This window comes from Artemia franciscana, chromosome 1, assembly GCF_032884065.1.
Source record: "Artemia franciscana chromosome 1, ASM3288406v1, whole genome shotgun sequence".
Lineage (NCBI taxonomy): Eukaryota > Metazoa > Arthropoda > Branchiopoda > Anostraca > Artemiidae > Artemia > Artemia franciscana.
In genome coordinates, this window is record NC_088863.1 from 3,869,477 (window position 1) to 3,889,186 (window position 19,710).

Genomic DNA, 19,710 nt, shown 5'->3' on the forward strand with positions numbered 1-19,710 from the left:
AATATGTGAATATGCTTCAGTTCTCCTAAATGGGTTCACAAAAGAAAGGAGGAAGTTTTTGATGAGGGATTCACACCACGCCCTTATTTTTAAGTACTTAAGGCAAGAAACTGTGTAATATATTACAAGATGAAAATTTGAACGGCAAAATACAACTCCTCTTTACTTGTTTCCATATAATGCTGAAGACTCCCATTAGTAATGATGAAAAGCTCTCCCACTTCCAAGAAAGTTAGAATATCCTTCAGATTACCTCTATACATAAAATGTCCTTTAAGTGTCTGTGTCAATTTGTTGACATATTCAATTAAAAAAGTAGTCAATATTTACTTGAAAAATGACAAATATTTAAGACACGAAATGCGAGCTCGGTTACGTAAAGCACATGTTGTTCAAAATATTAATTAAAAACCCCTTCCTTTTTGCCACCCTTGGGTCATGGCCCGCTTCAATCATCCTTCTACCCATCCACCCGATTACCAATGCATCAACTAACTTCAGTAACACTATAATACTAATATAGGCTCCGTTTTATCCCTCTTGATCTTCTCTAGTCACTCCCAGTCATGGCTCCATCTCCTGCCGCAAAAGGAAACTGTTGGCCAGAAAAAGGTCAGAATGACAAAGGGCTAGAGCTATGAGATTGCCACTTTTAAGAATTGCATTTTTTTACATGTGAAGAATCATTGTTGTTGAAAAAAAAAAAGATGGATAAGGTTCTTCTTCACCTTATCGATCACCGCCGAAGCGGTGATCGATCCCTGGGCCCAGTATCGCGAAGCAGAGCGTCAATCCACTTTGCTATGACAGAGTAACACTAGCTGTAAAAAATATGGGCTTATCAATTCTTTTTTGATAGAAAGTGAAAATTTATTAAATTCCCGTTGAATGAACGCGATCCATTTGTGAGGGATATTTGTTTGGGCTAAAGGAGTAAAACATGGCCATCTCAAAGCCTGATTCTACTATAACCAATTTAGTTTAATCTTGACAATCATTTTGTAACAAGTCCATTTCTTTTTAGTATACTTATCATGTTTGATCAGCGCATTCTACAACTTGGTCTTCTATCAGTGTGTAGCTCAGGTTATCTGCAAAATGTCCCAACAAAAATTGGAATTAATTAGAAATTCTCAACGTGATTCCGATAACAACTCCACCCTCCTCAAATCGCTCCGCCTCGTTTTGAACAGGATTGAGTCAAGAGTTTGTAATAAGGATGAAAACAGTGAGCAAATTCCATCCAGTGTTGCAGAACTACTCTATGACGTTGAATTGGAACTTCAAAAAATGTGTTTGCCTTACCTAAGGATTATGAGTTTACTTATGCATCATTTTTATGCTGAAGCCTTGCCTCAAGGGGTGACTAGAAATGAAACAGAGGAATGTGTACTCCTCTTACGTTTTCTAGGACTGATAAGTTCTACAGGTCCTATTCTCACGTCCCCAGGGGATGTTCTTATGGAAGTGGATGCACCAGGTATTTTCTTTGTATTTTTTAAGTTCTTTGTCTTTTATATATATATATATATATACATATATATATATATATATATATATATATATATATATATATATATATATATATATATATATATATATATATATATATATATATATATATATATATATATATATATATATTTTTCGGCACTTATGAGAATTTAAAGTACCGAAACCCTATAGGCAAGTGTATTCTCCTGATGAGCCCTTTTGTTGGGTTGTTGCCTCTGAATTATTTGTCTTTACTGTTTTTATTGTTTAGTAAATAACGACTTATACTTATTGACGACATGACTGCCTGTCCATGGATTATTCTTAATGGTTGATTGTGTATGGCTATGCTGTTTGACCTATGTGATTGTATGGATGAGTAGGGTTAAGGCCTCATTCAAGTGCTGGTCTATGTTAGTCACTAATTCAGGAAAACAGTCTCCCTTTTCTCCTTCTGACTCTTTTTTTTTTTTTTTTTTAATGTGTTTGTGCTGTTGCATTGGTGATTTTTCTTTTCGTTATATAAACTTGTTTTGATAATAATAATCTTTGAGAAAGAGTGGGGTTGATGAATGTTCTTGACGGAATTATTTTTTTCGTTCCTCTGAAGTTCCTCTGAAACCCTTAAATTTTGATCGTAAAAACGGCTGAAACGTATTGCTTTGGCTACTTTGGCTGTAACCTGGATAAGATTTGGATCCAGAAAGTAGACATTAATTTTAGTTCAGGACCCCTGGGGGCCCCATTCTCAGCTTACGTCCTTACTTTGTGTGTTTGTGTGACGTCTTACTTCCATGAGAGTTAAGATACCCTTGGTTAAAAAAAAAAGAATAAAAAAAAAACATTTGATTGACTTTCAATAATTAGAGCTAATTAGCACAATAAGCACAAGTCCAGGATAGGCGACTGACATAACCTGACCGGATCTGCTCTCTTTGGTGGAGTTGGGGGGGGGGATTAATTCGGAAAAATTAGAAAAAGTGAGGTATTTGTAACTTATTAACGGGTTATCAGATCTTAATGAAAATTGATATCTAGAAGGAACTCATGTCTCAGAGCTCTTATTTCAAATCCCGACCAGATCTTTTGACATTGGGGGTAGTTGGAGGGGGAAACCGGAAATCTTGGAAAACGCTTATAAATGTCGTAGATACGTGATTGACGTAACCAGACTGGATCCGCTCTCTTTGGTGGAGTTAGGTGGTGGGGTTCAGTGCTTTGGCGAGTTTGGTGCTTCTGGACGTGCTAGGGCGATGAAAATTGGTAAGTGTGTCGGGGAGCTGCACAAATTGACTTGATAAAGTCGTTTTCCCCGATTCTACCATCTGGGAGGCTGAAGGGGGAGGAAAAATTTAAAAAATTGAAGTATTTTTAACTTACGAGTGGGTGATCGGATCTTAAGGAATTTTAATATTTAGAAGGACCTCGTGACTCAGAGCTCTTATTTTAAATATTGACCGGTATCAAGCCTCTGATTTTCCTTTAAAGCAATCTATTGATTCTTAGAATTTCGCTAGAGCTCATACTATAGGAGCTCTTGTCTGTTGGCTCTTCCGACCTCGTCACGAGTGCCATATGAGCTCTTAGCTCATGTTTTGCTTTCTTCTTTCTTCTCTATTTTCGTTTTTTCAATTACTTTCTTCTTCTCTATTTTCGTTTTTTTTCCAATTGTTTTCTTCTTTTTCTCTAGTTTAGTTTATTTTCTTCAATTGCTAGAATAGAATAGAATAGGTTTTATTTGCACAATCTCTCGTAGTCATAAAACTAAATGGCGCTTGTGCTTACAAAAAAGAAAAAAGGATTAAATCAAACGACAAAAAAAAAAATCAGAAGACAAATAGTTTAAAATCAACAATTGTTATACTTTGATACAAAGAAAGGGATGAATGAGTTGGAAAAACGATTTGTGTGTGAAGGAGGTGCTGCTAATCTGTCAAATTTCTTCAACCTAGTACTTCGATGTTTCACTAAAACTGGTGGTAGTATCGATCTGTATTTATCACTTCTGAGAAGATATTGGCCAAATTCAAGGATCAAACTGAGACGACGCTCTTGAAGAGAGGGAATTTGTAAAGTGGATAATGCTAACTTATATTCGGTAAAAGCATCGCACAATATTACTTTGACTGCTCTTTTTTGTATTGACTCAAGCTGGTCACTTAGGTAAATAGTGTTATTGACTTGTGGGCCCCATACGGGACATGCATACTCTAAAATTGGTCGAGTGTAAGTAAGATAGGCTATCCTTAGTTGTATGACTGAAAAACCAAATCGACGCATTAGTATAAGTGTCCGCATCGCACTATTTGCCTTTTTGATAATTGTATCGACATGGAGGCTGAAAGAGCAGTCGATGCTAAACTTGACACCAAGCACTACTGCCGAAGATTCACTAGGATAAGGAGAAGGAGGGCACACAAAGTCTCTCTTCAGGGGATTAAAGCGAAGGATTTTAGTCTTTCCTTCGTTGATTTGGAGGCTGTTCGCAGTACATTCATCTTTGAAGTTTTTGATTATTTCGTTACAGAATTGGGGGACAGCCTCAGACTTCTCAACAATGTACTTCAGTAGGACTGACAAGTCGTCTACGTACTTAAATCTTTCTTCATAGCCGGAAAGGATGAAAATTATCACTGCCAAAAACAGTAGACTAGCGAGCTTAGTACCTTGTGGGGCTCCGCATGTAAGCTCGACCCATTCGGAGTCGGTATCTCCTGGGAAAAGACTGTAAACGCACTGATAGCGGGCTTGTAAAAAATTGATCACTAAAAGGAGAATATGTTTTTGCGCACCCATGGTGCGTAGATTTGTGATAGCAACGGAATGGCGAATAAGATCAAAAGCCTTTCGGTAGTCTACGAGGAGAAGGTCGACTATAGCACTTCCTCGGTCGAGCCACTCGACAATGAGATGGTACAACCGTACTAAATAAACAGTTGTGCTGCTGCTTCTTAAGCATCCATACTGATACGGGTCTAGATGTGCAGAGACCTGTGACATAAGTTTGCGGTAAATAAACGTTTCTGCAACTTTAGAAAGGTTCGGAGTTATTGATATAGGCCGGAGTTGATCACAAGATTCTTTCTTCGCTATTTTTGCCTTTTCTTCAATTATTGACTTTTTGCTAATTTATTCTTAGGTCCCAGTACATTAGAGGAGAAGTGAAAAGTAATTTTCTTCAATTATTCTCTTTTTTCTTTTCTATTTTCGTTTTTCATCAATTAATTTCTTCTTTCTTCTCTATTTTCGTTTATTTTCTTCAGTTGCTTTCTATTTTTCTTCTCTAGTTTCGTTATTTTCTTTAATTGCTTTCTTCTTTCTTCTCTATTTTTGTTTTTTCAATTGCTTTCTTCTTCTCTATTTTCTTTTATATTCTTCAATTGCTTTCTTCTTTCTTCTCTATTTTTGTTTATTTTCTTCAATTGCTTTCTTCTTTATTCCCTATTTTTTTTGTCACTTGCTTTCTTCTTTCTTCTCTATTTTTGTTTATTTTCTTCAATTGCTTTCTTCGTTCTCCTCTACTTTCGTTTTTTTATTCAATTGCTTTCTTCTTTCTTCTCTATTTTCGTTTTTTTCAATTGCTTTTTTCTTTCTTCTCTATTTTCGTTTATTTTCTTCAATTGCTTTCTTCTTTCTTCTCTATTTTCGTTTTTTTCTTCAATTACTGACCTTTTGCTAATTTATTCTTAGGTCCCAGTACATCAGAGGAAACTGCTTCTTCTTCATCTTCAATAACGGTTAATTCACTGCAAAGGACAAAAGCATCAATCGTAAAAGCAAGTAGCTGTGAAGGGACTAAGTTAAGCAGTGATCCAGTCTTTTTTGTCACTTCTGAAGCAATAAAGTGGATTTGTGAACCAGAAGAATCAATAAGAGCTCTTAATACATGGTTTGGCGAGTTTAATATGTTTGCTCAGCGTTCCCAGAGCACAGCGAGATGGTTGATGCTGAGTTACAAGCCATGGTGCTCACCCAAACTTCTGGAATTACCTCATTCTTATGACCCACTTTTCCAGGTGATTTTTTTTATTATTTTTTTAATTGGTAACTTCGTGCTTTCAGATACATTTGTTTGTTTTAGTGGCGGAATGTCTACACCGTGGTACGATACATACCATATTATCGTGTAATATTTTCTGACACTTATTTCTTGAGAAGCTCACTCAAACTTCTGGAATTACCTCATTCTTATGACCCACTTTTCCAAGTGATTTTTTTTTGTGATTTTAATTGGTAACTTCGTCCTTTCAGATATATCTATTTTGTTTTGTGGTGGAATGTCCTCAACGTGGTACGGTATTATATCATATTATCATGTAATATTTTCTGGCCCTGATTTCTTGAGAAGCTCACCCAAACTTCTAGAATTACCTCATTCTTATGACCCATTTCGAAGTGAGTTTTTTTTTATGATTTTAATTGGTAACTTTGTCCTTCTGGATATATATGTTTGGTTTAGTGGTAGAATGTCTACAACATGGTACGATACTATATCATATTATCATGTAATATTTTCTGACCCTGATTTCTTGAGAAGCTCACCCAAACTTCTGGAATTACCTCATTCTTATGACCCACTTTTCCTAGTGAGTTTTTTTGTGATTTTAATTGGTAACTTCGTCCTTTCGAATACATCTGTTTGGTTTAGTTGCGGAATGTCTACAACGTGGTACGATACTGTATTATATTATCATGTAATATTTTCTGACCCTGATTTCTCGAGAAGCTCACCCAAACTTCTGGAATGACCTCATTCTTATGACTCACTTTTCCAGGTGAGCTTTTTTGTTATTTTAATTGGTAACTTTGTCCTTTCGGATATATCCGTTTGATTTAGTGACGATTCTAGCGATTCTTACACCCGGAACAAAAATCTTGATTAGCGACCCCCGTGTCTCTCACGAAAATTTTCAGACCAAATTTAATAAAATTTTAATTTATTAACAAAATTATTTTAAATTTTTTAATTAAAAAACGATTTATTTTTAAATTATTGATTATTATTAGTTATGTTAATCATTATCAGTTATTTATTTTTGTATTTATTTTTTTATTAATTAATCAATAATTTATTAATTATAGGCATTCTTTAACTGTATCCTCTATTTTATTTTATTTTTTTAATAAAACTAAAATTTCGAAAATTGTCAAAGTGTTATCACCGTTAGATTAAATATTTGAAATTTTTCACCACAAAATTTTTGCACTGGGGGCAAGTACCCTCTCTGTCCTTCCCCTAGTTTATTTTGAATTATTAATTTTTTTTATTAATTAATCAGTTATTTACTAATTATTTGCATTTATTAACTGCACCCTCTACTCTATTTCGTAAAAATGAAATTTTGAAAACTGCAAAATGATTTTCAAAATTTCTGAACCAGGGGTAAGTTCTCTCTCTGTCCCTCCCCTAAAATTTTGTGCCTCTCGTTTTCACTTAAATTCATAGATTCTCGAGAGAGAAAAAAAATAATCATCTTTTTAGTATATTACGCAAATGAGTTTTTTTTTTTGTCTTTAATTTAATCCTCCGTTTGCTATTAGACTCCACTGTCCACTTGGAATAATATTTTATTCAGTGTTTTGGAACAGTATTTCACATCAGTGAAATATATATTTTCCATCGTGATTAGCAAAAAATTAAATATTTCCAAACCCCAGTTTTTGGATAATTAGAGCTTTGCTGGAGTTGTCTATTTTGTACGCCCATTCAAAAAAAAGGGATGACAATAAGATTCTAAATAGAAGTTGAATTTGACGATCAGATTCTCCATTTGTAAATCTAGATTGTCGATTGAAAAGGCCTTATGCACGACGGTGAACAAAGTATAAGTATACATAATATAAAAAAAAAGAAATATAAGCGGAAATTGAATCAATCTCGAGATTTGGGAGGGGCGTCAATTATTAATGCTTAGTATATTTCTAATTTGATTAACAATTTTATACTGTTTCAAAGCTAGGTACCGCTTTTCTATGGTTGATTGATTTATCGACAAGCGGTACGAAGGAAGTGGTTCGATCCTGCTGTCTAGAGCTGTTTTCCATTCACGCTTTTTCTAAACAAAAATAAAAACCTGTTCCATTATCATTTTGCAAGGTTTAACAAAAATTGATTTTCCATTTGAATTTTATCTGAAATTTTATCTTGATTTTTCGTCGAATGTTCAGACAAAATAAGCCCTACTGTTGAGGTCGCATCAAATAGAAACATTTTATGTTTACTAAATTTAAAAGGTTTAAACAAATCTGAAATATTTTCTAGTAAAGGGTGAAGCCCTGAATACAGTGAAGAAGAGGGTTGTTTTGGTTCTATTGAACTCGAACGGCCGCATATTGTAATCTGTGGCTAATCTACGCTAGACATCTACCGTTACTGAACTACCGTAGACATCGTAGACACCTACCATAGCTCTAGTCATCTGCTCTACCGTTTAAATGAAGACATCTAGCTTAGCTATAGAACTACCTTAGACATCTACCATAGCTCTAGTCATCTGCTGTACCTTCTAAAATGAAGACATCTAGCGTAGCTATAAAACTACCATAGACATCATAGACATCTACCATAGCTCTAGTCATCTCCTGTACCTTCTAAAATGAAGACATCTAGCGTAGCTATAAAACTACCATAGACATCATAGACATCTACCATAGCTATAGACATCTACCGTACTGTTTAAAATGAAGGCATTTACCGTAGCTGTAGAACTACCGTAGACATCTACCATAGCTCTAGTCATCTGCTGTACCTTCTAAAATGAAGACATCTAGCGTAGCTATAAAACTACCATAGACATCATAAACATCTACCATAGCTGTAGGCATCTGCTCTACCGTTTAAATGAAGACATCTAGCTTAACTACCTTAGACATCTACCATAGCTCTAGTCATCTGCTGTACTTTCTAAAATGAAGACATCTAGCGTAGCTATAAAACTACCATAGACATCATAGACATCTACCATAGCTATAGACATCTACCGTACTGTTTAAAATGAAGGCATTTACCGTAGCTGTAGAACTACCGTAGACATCTACCATAGCTCTAGTCATCTGCTGTACCTTCTAAAATGAAGACATCTAGCGTAGCTATAAAACTACCATAGACATCATAAACATCTACCATAGCTGTAGGCATCTGCTCTACCGTTTAAATGAAGACATCTAGCTTAGCTATAGAACTACCTTAGACATCTACCATAGCTCTAGTCATCTGCTGTACCTTCTAAAATGAAGACATCTAGCGTAGCTATAAAACTACCATAGACATCATAGACATCTACCATAGCTATAGACATCTACCGTACTGTTTAAAATGAAGGCATTTACCGTAGCTGTAGAACTACCTTAGACATCTACCATAGCTATAGGCATCCACCGTACCGTCTGAAATGAAGACATCTATCGTGGCTATAGAACATTCGCCTTATTTTATTGATAATCTAGGATAGAATACAAAACATTTATTCACTACAATAGCTTGAGGTCACATGAGCATGTTAATATTAAAAAAAAAAAAAAAAAAAAAAAAACAAGGAGCAAAAAAAACGGCAACACCAAGAATATAAAGCAGCAAGTGCTTCTTCAAGGTCATGATATTTAAATGAATCATTCATTCGTTTTCTCCAACTAATCCTTTTTATGATCATGTCTCCCAAGGGAAATTCTAAGCCCCATTTTAAAAAAAAAAAGGTAATTAGTCAATATTTCAAATGATAATCAGCAGGAAGTGATTATAGATATTTTGATTGAGAACAATGGTCAAGCTTTATTATTATCAAACTTATTAATATAGAAGCTAAAATTTTTGAAAGATCAGGGGCCGTATTGCACTGGAACTTTCTGAACTAAAAATCTCGTAATAAGGATTTATGTCTTTTGGTATTAATACCATTTTTTGGGACGAATGCGGAAAATTGATGGGGCGAGAGTTTATTTTGAAAAGTATATATTAATATTAATTCGTGTCCAAGCATATTCTGGCTCGTGGTGTAGCTTGGGGGGCAAGAGGGATGATTGTCCTTGTTCGCAGCCTCTGAGAGGATGCCATTTACACTGTGGTAATAATGGTGGGGGAGGGGGCACAAAACCGGTATTGTCCCTGGGTGTTGAAAACCCTAGCTACGCCTCTATTTTACTATGTACACAGGGAGTCTTTTATCTGTTTCAGCATCCAAATGAGAAATTTGCTGTGGCAGGCTTTTTTCTTTTCTAGTTTCGAAGAAATATTCCTTAAATATTCGCTCTTATGCAATCATTAATCTTCAGTCCTAAAATTTACGGATCAAATTCGTATATAGCCGAACACTCTAAACTACGGACAGGGCATATCATTGACGCTATAGTCGTGCATAGTTTTTTTCAACAAGTTAGAGTATAGTTTGGCTTGAGCATAAATAGTAACAGCTATTTAAGATTGCCGAGAGTTCATCATCCTTCTTCAGAACAGTTAGTCAATCGAGACTCCTCGGGCCCGCTCTTTCTCCTTTTTGTCGAGTTTTATTCGGAATTATAAGTTGAAGCAGTTATTTATAGCTAGGATGTGGTGTTGACATAAAGGAGGTGTTGTGGCGAAAAATATTCATTAAATCACTAATGGCCTAAATTGTAAAGATGAAACCAATTTTCCTCTCCGCCAAATAATGAAGTAGGCCGTTAATATGGCATCAAATTTCTGCTCTAAGTAGTTTTGAATGTTACTCAAGTTCCTTTCCTGCTCAGGGTATGGCAACCATGTCAAAGAAAACGAAAGATTAATGGCGGAGTAATCCGCCATATTAATGGCGGAGAATTAAGATTAAGAACCGCCAATTAAGATTAATCCGACATATTAATGGCGGAGAAAACATTGCCTGTATTTAGTTTTTTGGTAATCAGCTCTGTTTTAATACAACTACCTATCTTTCCCTTAATACGGATATTAAAAAGAATCAATCATTTTTATCTAATGAATCAGGCTAATTTTAACTGAATTAGCTTCTTTTTCAGTACTACCACAAGAAAGCATGTAGTCAATGCAACAGCGTTCCCAAAGAGCCAACTGTGTGTTTAGTCTGTGGTACCGTCATTTGCTTGAGGGACAACTGTTGCAAGCAACAAACTCAGTATGAAGGTGTCAGAGTAAGTAGATCGATTTGAGAATTTGTCTTTTTTTGAGTAACTTTATTTTATTTTATTTTCTAGTCTCCTTTTTTTTGCCATTTTATTTTATTTTCTTAGTCTCTTTTGAGGCACTTTCAGGTAATTTCAGTGAAAAGGCCTTTTTTTGTGTTTCCATTGATAAAAATTGTCCCCCCCCCTTCCTCTGTTTTATTATGAAAAGCATATCCCCCCGCATTTCCTTGGATTGCGGAAATCATACCAATTGAACTGGCAAAAGTTTTCAAAAACATTACACGTCTTACGTATGAAACGTTACGTCTTAATTTGTGAATCGAAGTTTTGTTGTAAGTGCTTTCAGAACTTTCCTGGAACCATTGAACGTTGTGAATATATAATTTTATTTATAATACTCTATATACTAATAGATCTCAAAAGAAAGGAAGTTCAAGGAAAACCCCCGAGTATTAATGACGATTGTATATTAATTTAAACGTATTTTGAAAATTCGCTCCCCCCTTAAAAATTCCCCCTGCAGACGATTCTCCAACTTAAAATTCCCTTTCTTTCCCTGGCAACTCCTCGTATGTAAAATAATTATTGTATTGATTGGTTTAATAGCATTGGAAAAATTAGATTAGGATTATTAACTTAGTCGTAGAGCGTTTTTGGATAATTAATATCGAAATAATGTGGACGAAAGCAACTATCAATTATTTGCGTTCATGAGTTTCTGATTTCAGTCAGTGCAACTAAATATAAAGAGGGTCTTGGGGTGGGGGATTTATACCTAAAATCTGCATAAGGGTGTACTGTGTAACTTCTTAAAATTCCAAGTAATTTACTTTTGATTTTTATTTGAGTGAGTTAGATTCTTATTAAGTATTTTTTTTTAGTATTTGCATTATATTTCAATATATACTCGCTTAGGTTATTTTATTATTTAAAAAAATAGAAATAACTTCTTGTATTTTGCCGAGTTTGACTCGGAAGGAAAATTCTGAGAAACTCGCTAGAAACGAGTGACATTGCTGTTTGGTGGGTAGTCGATTCCTCTACAATAGTAAATTTCAGTGGCCCATGCTTGTCACGTGGGTGGCAAGGGATAGTGGGTTTGACAACCAGCTGAGGCGAATTTTCTACAGAAATTTCCCATTATTCCCATTACTTGTTATTGAAGTCACATCCCGAATCAATCTGACAGGTGTCATAATATGACACTATGATAAGACTGTCTAATTTAGGCTGCCGTATCATTGTATATATGTGCAACTAAGCCTGGGTAAGAGATTCAAATGGCCGAAACCCATGAAGGGTAGAGGTATATCGCTGCTGAGCACTGTGGTTGTTTAATTTTTTGCCTCATATGATTTACCTTTTATTATATGGAGTATTCAGTTTTACTGAGTCCTATATTTTTTTTGCTTCATATGATTTACCTTTTATTATATGGAGTATTCAGTTTTACTGAGTACTATATTTTTTTTTTCTTCATATGATTTACCTTTTATTATATTGAGTGTTCAGTTTTACTGAGTACTACATTTTTTTTCTTCATATGATTTACCTTTTATTATATGGAGTATTCAGTTTTACTGAGTACTATATTTTTTTTCTTCATATGATTTACCTTTTATTATATGGAGTATTCAGTTTTACTGAGTCCTATATTTTTTTTGTTTCATATGATTTACCTTTTATTATATGGAGCATTCAGTTTTACTGATAACTATATTTTTTTTGCTTCATATGATTATATGGAGTATTATATGTAGTATTCAGTTTTACTGAGTACTATAATTTTTTTTGCTTCATATGATTTACCTTTTATTATATGGAGTATTCAGTTTTACTGAGTACTATATTTTTTTTTTGCTTCATATGATTATATGGAGTATTATATGTAGTATTCAGTTTTACTGAGTACTATATTTTTTTTCTTCATATGATTTACCTTTTATTATATGGAGTGTTCAGTTTTACTGAGTACTATATTTTTTTTCTTCATATGATTTACCTTTTATTATATGGAGTATTCAGTTTTACTGAGTACTATATTTTTTTTGCTTCATATGATTTACCTTTTATTATATGGAGTATTCAGTTTTACTGAGTACTCTATTTTTTTTTTCCGGCATTTGCAGCATTTATTCTCCACTTGTCTGTCTGGCTTATTCCCCACTTGTTTTTTAAGATGCAGGGGTGGATCCAGGATTTTTCTTAGCGAGGGGTGCATAATACGTTGCTTCGATAAACTTGCGAACAAACAGTACACAAGCAATTTAAAGGGAATCCCGACAATTGTGTGTCTTAGGTAGGTAGTATGGTCATAAATTTAATCTAAAATCTATTGAACAACCAGTACACAAGCAATTTAAAGGGAATCCCGACAATTGTGCGTCGTAGGTAGGTAGTATGGTCATAAATTTAATCTAAAATCTAGTCTGGGTTAAAGTTCTAATAAATCTGTTGAAATTAAAATGATTTAAAAATATTAATACTAAATAGTAAGTTATAAAACCACCCCTCCATAAAAAAAAATAAAAAGCTGTTCATCATCTGTAAAAAAAAATATAATATTTAATATTTTCTGCATATTTTTTCGCCTTTGCACTTCTGACCACTACAGCGAATGAGCTAAGCTTTGTATTGTCAAAAAAATTTGTCCTCAGCCCTCTTTTAGGGTCATTTATTCATTGTTACTGTTTGTGTAGGTCAACCCATTTAGCATGTTGCCTAACCTTATCGCATCATTTATAATAGTAATGAAGAGTAGAAAATGAGGATTAAGATACAACTTGTATATTCGTAAAAGATGTATTAAGCACTAAATACTAGTTCGTTTAGGCGTGTAGCAAGAAAGATAGAACAAAGAGATAGAAATACATAGAATATATTTAAAGTGAGGGTTTTAAGTATAGGCAATAAAGCATTAACTTAGTACCGTCACTATTTTTTTTTTATATAGAGTTTTAATAAACAGTGCCAACTTGGACGAAATCTCAAAAACTTACTAATCAAGATTTCACTTTTCATTGTAACGTAGCGTTTCTTTCCACTTTTAAAAATTTGATACATTTTGCTTAAATTATAGAATTCACAATTTTATAAGTATTTCTTTATTTCTACTCCCGCCATATCTATCTATTGCACGGTCGATGTCTACCTCAACATTTTGATGAACATTTATAATGGCTAGTTCTGTCAGTCTAGAGTCCTGTTAGTATAGAGCTCTTCGTTAATATTTCCTCTTCTATTCATCCTAAAACATTCGAATAAAGACAAAATGAGAAAAATGTCAGAAAAATATGAACTCTAATAAGGATGCATATAGGTATGTGCTTCAAACTAAGTATATGAGTGGGAATATCCTTAAAAAAGCAAATAATTATTTTTTTATTATAATTATTATTAATAATTGCTTAATAATTATTAAGCATTAAGAACATCTTTTAAAAAGAAATTCTTTCATTAGAAATTGCTTTTAGCATTTAGCATTTAAGTAAGAGAATTGTCCTGTAAAAATTTTGATTTACTAACAACTAATCGTGGAAACATGATTGGATGGCATGTATCAAAATAAGTATAAACATCCGGAACTGTATATATAACAGTTTATACAATTTTATGGATAAATATATGCAACCCCTAAACAAGAACATAACTATATTTTGTGACTGGTTGGTATTGAGAAGGTGAGAAATTCTGAAGTAATATTTCAGTTGAATTCTGTTTCCGTGGTTACTCAAGTGGTGTGAATTTCCACTTTATTTCATCATTTCGTTTATAAATGTTAAAAGAAAATGCTATTATGGTGATTCAAAAGGAGAATTCAGAGACCCGTCTATATTGGCTAGATAAAAAAAAAACACATAATTATTTGCCTGCTTTTATAAACAATTTTTAAAAATCCAATTATCTTAAAAGATTGCTTAGACCTTTGAAGTAGTACTTTGACTCATATACTTAGTTTTAAGTGTATATTTATACGAACCTTTATTGAAGTTCAGGTATATCTAAAGACGAACAGAGGATGAACGGGATGAACAGAGGAGGCAATACGTCATATAACGCAAAGTCTTAGTTAGATGGAAATAGGCAGTAAAGTGGCCACCATTTGCTCACCGAAATCTCTGCACTGAATTAATAACATCTTTGCACTTCTCATAGTGCACTTCACGCGCTTCTCTTTAGTTTAATTTTGTGCATAATCTAGTCCTGGAGACTTTTAATGAGTGTTACCGTTTTAGAAGTTCTGTTCATGAGCATGATACAAGAAGATGTGATAACTTGGTTGTGGATATTAAAAGGAGTGTGAGATCTGGTTTTACTTTGAAGTATCTTGGCCCTTCTGTGTGGAATTCACTTCCTTAGAGTGACTGAGCACCTCCCACAATTTAAAAAAAGATTAAATGATTATTTCTTGGGGAATTAGTTTTTTTTAGGTTTTTTCTAGTTTTTTTTTTCGGGAGAGATGTGGGTGGGTTATAGTGGAGGAGGTCGGATTGAAGGGGTTGGGGTGGATGGAGCTGTATTTTGATCGTGGATGTTATCCTGGGGGTGTTTGAGAGAAGGTGATTGTCTTTCTTTTCTTTTCTTTTTTATTATTATTATTTTAATTAGTCTAGTATGCTTCTAGAAATATTTATGTAGTTTTTATTATTATTATTATTATTATTATTAATTTAATGATGCCTTTAGGAATGTTTATATAATTAATTGCTACGCGTTAGGCAAAATTTAAATTTTTCCCTAGCGTAGTGATTTATACCTGTAATAGTTTATATTTTCTTGATTTTGTTAATATGAGTCAAGTCAAGTCAAAAAAGTCAAATTCATACATTTACTTCCTATTATAGAAATCCCCTAAAAACAACAATGTTCTAAAAACCACCCCGCTTCCCAAAAAAAAGCAAACCCAAATTTTATGACAGCCAAAAAAGTAAATTTATCAATTTCTTCGCCTCTGTGCCCTAGAAAGACTCGAAAACAAATTTTTGACAGTAAAAAGTAGTTTAAATATTAAATTTTTTCCGCCTCGTTGTGACAGCACAATCATGAAATATCATTTCGATAGCCTAAAGAAGTTAGGATTTTAAGTTTCCCCTCCTTGTTGTTACGAAATGAAGATTTTCGCCTCCCAATTGGCTTTTGTTGTAATACGGACAGATTCCCTTGATAAATCTAAATTTAATTAAATACTTTTTGGCAGTATGCGTCATCAGTAAGATCTAATAGAGGCCACACAAAGTAACTGAAACTTTGTTTCCAACTTGCTTGCAAAAAGAAACAGTCTTAACAATTAAAAACTTAAAAATAACTCAACTATTAAAAACCAATTACAAAAAGAAACTTTCATCCCATCTCCAACCAGAGCAAGCGGTCCCAACTCCAAATACATCACTACTACAAGGGGGTTTGCCCCCCGTGCACGCCCTCCTTAAAGTATAAAAACTTTAATAACTGAACTATTAAAAACCAATTACAAAAAAAAACTTTCATCACATCTCCAACCAGAGCAAGCAGTCCCAACCCCAAACGCATCACTACGTTAAGGGGGGCGTACCCACGCGCCCCCACCCAGATCCGCCACTGTTAAGATGTTGCGTGAGTTTGTGCTATTTTTTGGCTGTTATTCCCTGAAGCTTTTAGTTCGTGTAAAGATACGACCTTGTTCACCTGCTTATCTATGTGAAGTGTTTGTTTTTGTAGTATAAACAAAGCAATTAGTTCTTCTATTTTTTGGATTTTTCTTGTGCAACTATATCCGATCCTTTTTATGTTTTGCCACCTTATATTCTGCCATAATATTCGTCTCTCTTATATCCAGCGTAATGAGATAATGTGCCACTACAATTAAAGTTGTAAATTTCGTTAAGCGTTAAAAGGGAAATGATCATTCATATAGCTTGAGGGTACTAGTGAACCAAAAACTAGGATCTGGAATTAAAATTTCAGGAGAGTCACTAATAAATGATGATGATTACAGTGATATATTTTAGTTTTTATAAATCAACTCATTTTGTAGCATTCAATTGATTGTGGAGCCGGTACTGCTGTATATTTGGCTATCAATTCCTCAACAATAGTTGTTGTACGTGGTAAGCGGGCTTGTCTTTGGGGTTCTGTCTATCTTGACGCATTCGGTGAAGAAGATCGGGAACTGAAGTAAGTGCTATTGTATATTCAATTTAAAATGGAGATCATAGCTTCTATAAACGTATTGTCTTTTACACGTTTCTTTATTATAATTACAAAAAAAAATCGAAAAATGGGACATGATTTCATAGCAATTGTGAATATTCGTCATGTAGTGGCGCAGTGGGATTTATCTCTGTTTGGACCCGTTCAAACTCAATTGTAGCAACCTAAGGCAGGGCTCGGTATCTGATTCGGTGACGACGTTATTCGAACAAGTTTCTATATTAATCCAAACAAAAAGAAGAAGATAATGAAGACAAGAAGAAGAAGAAGAAGCAATCCAAGGTAGGGATCGGTATCTGATTCGGTGACGAGATTATTCGATAGCGTTTTCATATTAATTCAAACAAGAAGAAGAAGGCAATGAAGGCAAGAAGAAGAAGAAGAAGAAAAAGCAACCCAAGTGGAGGTTTAAAACCTCTATTTGCAAATGTTTGGAATTATGAAACAACAGGGAATTTACCTAAAACAATGAAAATCTTTTAGATCTTCAAATCATTTCGGCTTGTTAGGGAGGGAGGGAGATACCTCAAAGGGTGGATTTTAATGGCAAAACAGTTATCCAATTTGCCCTTTATACTTTAAAACTAAATCAAAAGGAACTGTGTATATTGTTGCCAATGAGACTTATCAGCAATATCTCGAAAACGACTTAGAGTATTAAATTGTAACTTTCAGGGCTACTACTATTCATGCTTCTGCTCTTACTATTTAAATAAATCAAATGAGTGTGAGTGCATTCAGACTGTCAAAGAGCATTGATAGAATTTTTTGGAATGACATTAAGTTTCAATTTTTAACTTAAACTTGATGATGTATAAAAAAAAAATTAAACAGTTCTATTTGTAAACTTATGATAACCTGTATATTCATATCCTTCCTGAAATTTTCATCATAATGCTCTTAGCCTTATAATTCAACGTTTGATGAAAATGACCTCCTTATGCAGTTTGGTAGTAGCAGGTGCAAAACTGACAAAAACGTCGGTGAAAATCAATTAAAAAATTACATGAAAATTATGGCCGCAAACAGATTGAGAGAAAATACCTTTCCTTTGAAGCGATCATTATCTGGAAATCCACAGATTGTCAATATTGGAATGTTTACGGTTTAACGTGTTTGTTTAAGGTACGGCTTACTTGTTTTTTCGGTCCAACGTGGCAACGCTGACGAAATGTGATACTGGACTGATAGCTTCATAATTTGAAACAGTCAAAAGAAAATATTGTGGTTTTCGGGTATGAATAGACCTCAGAGGGGTCCAGGGGGACAAAAATGTTTAAATTTTGATTCAAACTACATGAAACAGGTTTTTCTTGTCTATTATTGGATTCGGAGAAATTCTGCTGCAGAATTTGAGCTTAATCCTTGTATAATATCATATATAACACTATATGATATGCTTGGGTTTATCCATAACATGGCAAAAAAATTTACGCCTTTTCTTCATCTTCAATGAATTATTCTGGGTAAGTCTCACGTGCTTTATTACTTCTTCCCAGCTTCCAGTTTCCAAAGCCCTATTTTCTTTATAGCCTTTTCAAGCGAAGATAACCGAAAACCAAAATTTTATGAAAAAACCTGCCTTTTTGTGCCTTAAAGTGTGCCAATGAAGACTGGGTATACCTGAAAAAGTAGATAAACACGGGAACTTTGCCTGAAACAGTTATGAAGACACGGCCCAATCTTCATCGATGCTTTTTAAGGCTCAGAAGGCATAATTTGAGTGACTTTTTTCAGAAAAAGTCAAATCCAGTGAACAAAAAGCTGTTTTTACTCAGCTGACGTCGCCTGAAAAAGAAGGAAGACTGGGATTAATACTTGGTAAAATTGGGATTTTCGGCAATTTCCAAAAGATTTATTTTTGCAATTTCCTATATTAATAATCATTATCTCCATTATTTTTTCCTATAATATTATTTTGACAAATTGACAAAAATGTTATTTTTGGCATTTTCTTATAAAGTCACTTTACTTTTGTAAGTAACATATGATGGGAGGGGGAATTTTTGTAGCCAAGTTATTACTTTTACATGAAACGCAAAAAAATGTGTACTCAGTAACTTTTTTCAAATCTGGGAAGTCAGTTTATTTTTGTAAATTACATATGAGGGTCGGGGGATTTTGTTAGAAAACTGCATGCTACCCATCTGGGAAATGTGCTAATCTGTCAGACGGGGAAGTTACTTCATTTCCAAACAGTTCGTGGCCTAACGAAGTGTAAGTAAGGAGCGACCTGGCTCAATAGTAACTGAAACTCTAAAAAACAGAATTTTGATACCAATGAAAATTCTTAAGCCGAACGGACCAGCCGTGACAACAAACAACAAAGAGAGATAAAACTCCTCAAAAAAACATCATACTGGCCTCAGTCTCGTTTGATTTCTTTTTTTTTTTTGTCGGGTTTTATTTCTCTTTGTTGTTTGATACCAATAGATACAGCAAAAGAAACAAATTTTTATGCGGATTTCAAATGTAAAGTTTCACCAAGTTACGAGTTACGGTTAGTTACGTTAGCCATCAAGTTACTGTTAGTCTTAACCAACAAGAGTTACGAGCCTGAAAAAATGTGTCTTATTTTTGAAAAAAAGGAAAGCCCAACTAGAAGCGATAGAATCTTAATGAAAATTACAGCATCAGGTTCAGCGTATCATAAGACCCTACTGTAGAGGTTTCAAGATCCTATCTGCAAAAAGTGGAATTTTTATTTTTTGCCAGAAGAAAGATCACGGATGCCTGTTTTTTTTTTTTTTTTTTTTTTTTTTTTTTTTTTTTTTTTTTTTTTTTTTTTTTTTTTTTTTTTTTTTTTTTTTTTTTTTTCAGGAGTGATCGTGTCGATTCAGTGGTCCTAGAATATTGCGAGAGGGATTATTAGAACGGAACTTAAAAGTTCTACTGTTCTTTTTAAGTTACCAA

General features: G+C 33.9%; 1 protein-coding gene across 1 annotated transcript in view; it reads left to right on the plus strand.

The window, feature by feature from the left end:
• The window catches only part of LOC136024637 (E3 ubiquitin-protein ligase Ubr3-like), a 259,618-nt gene that overhangs the window by 237,796 nt on the left and 2,112 nt on the right, over positions 1 to 19,710 (plus strand). Inside the window, exons 26-29 of the mRNA XM_065700068.1 lie at positions 1,025 to 1,480; positions 5,185 to 5,510; positions 10,483 to 10,614; positions 16,622 to 16,761. Of these exons, the coding sequence (XP_065556140.1) occupies positions 1,025 to 1,480; positions 5,185 to 5,510; positions 10,483 to 10,614; positions 16,622 to 16,761 (1,054 nt within the window). The remainder of the gene's footprint in view (positions 1 to 1,024; positions 1,481 to 5,184; positions 5,511 to 10,482; positions 10,615 to 16,621; positions 16,762 to 19,710) is intronic.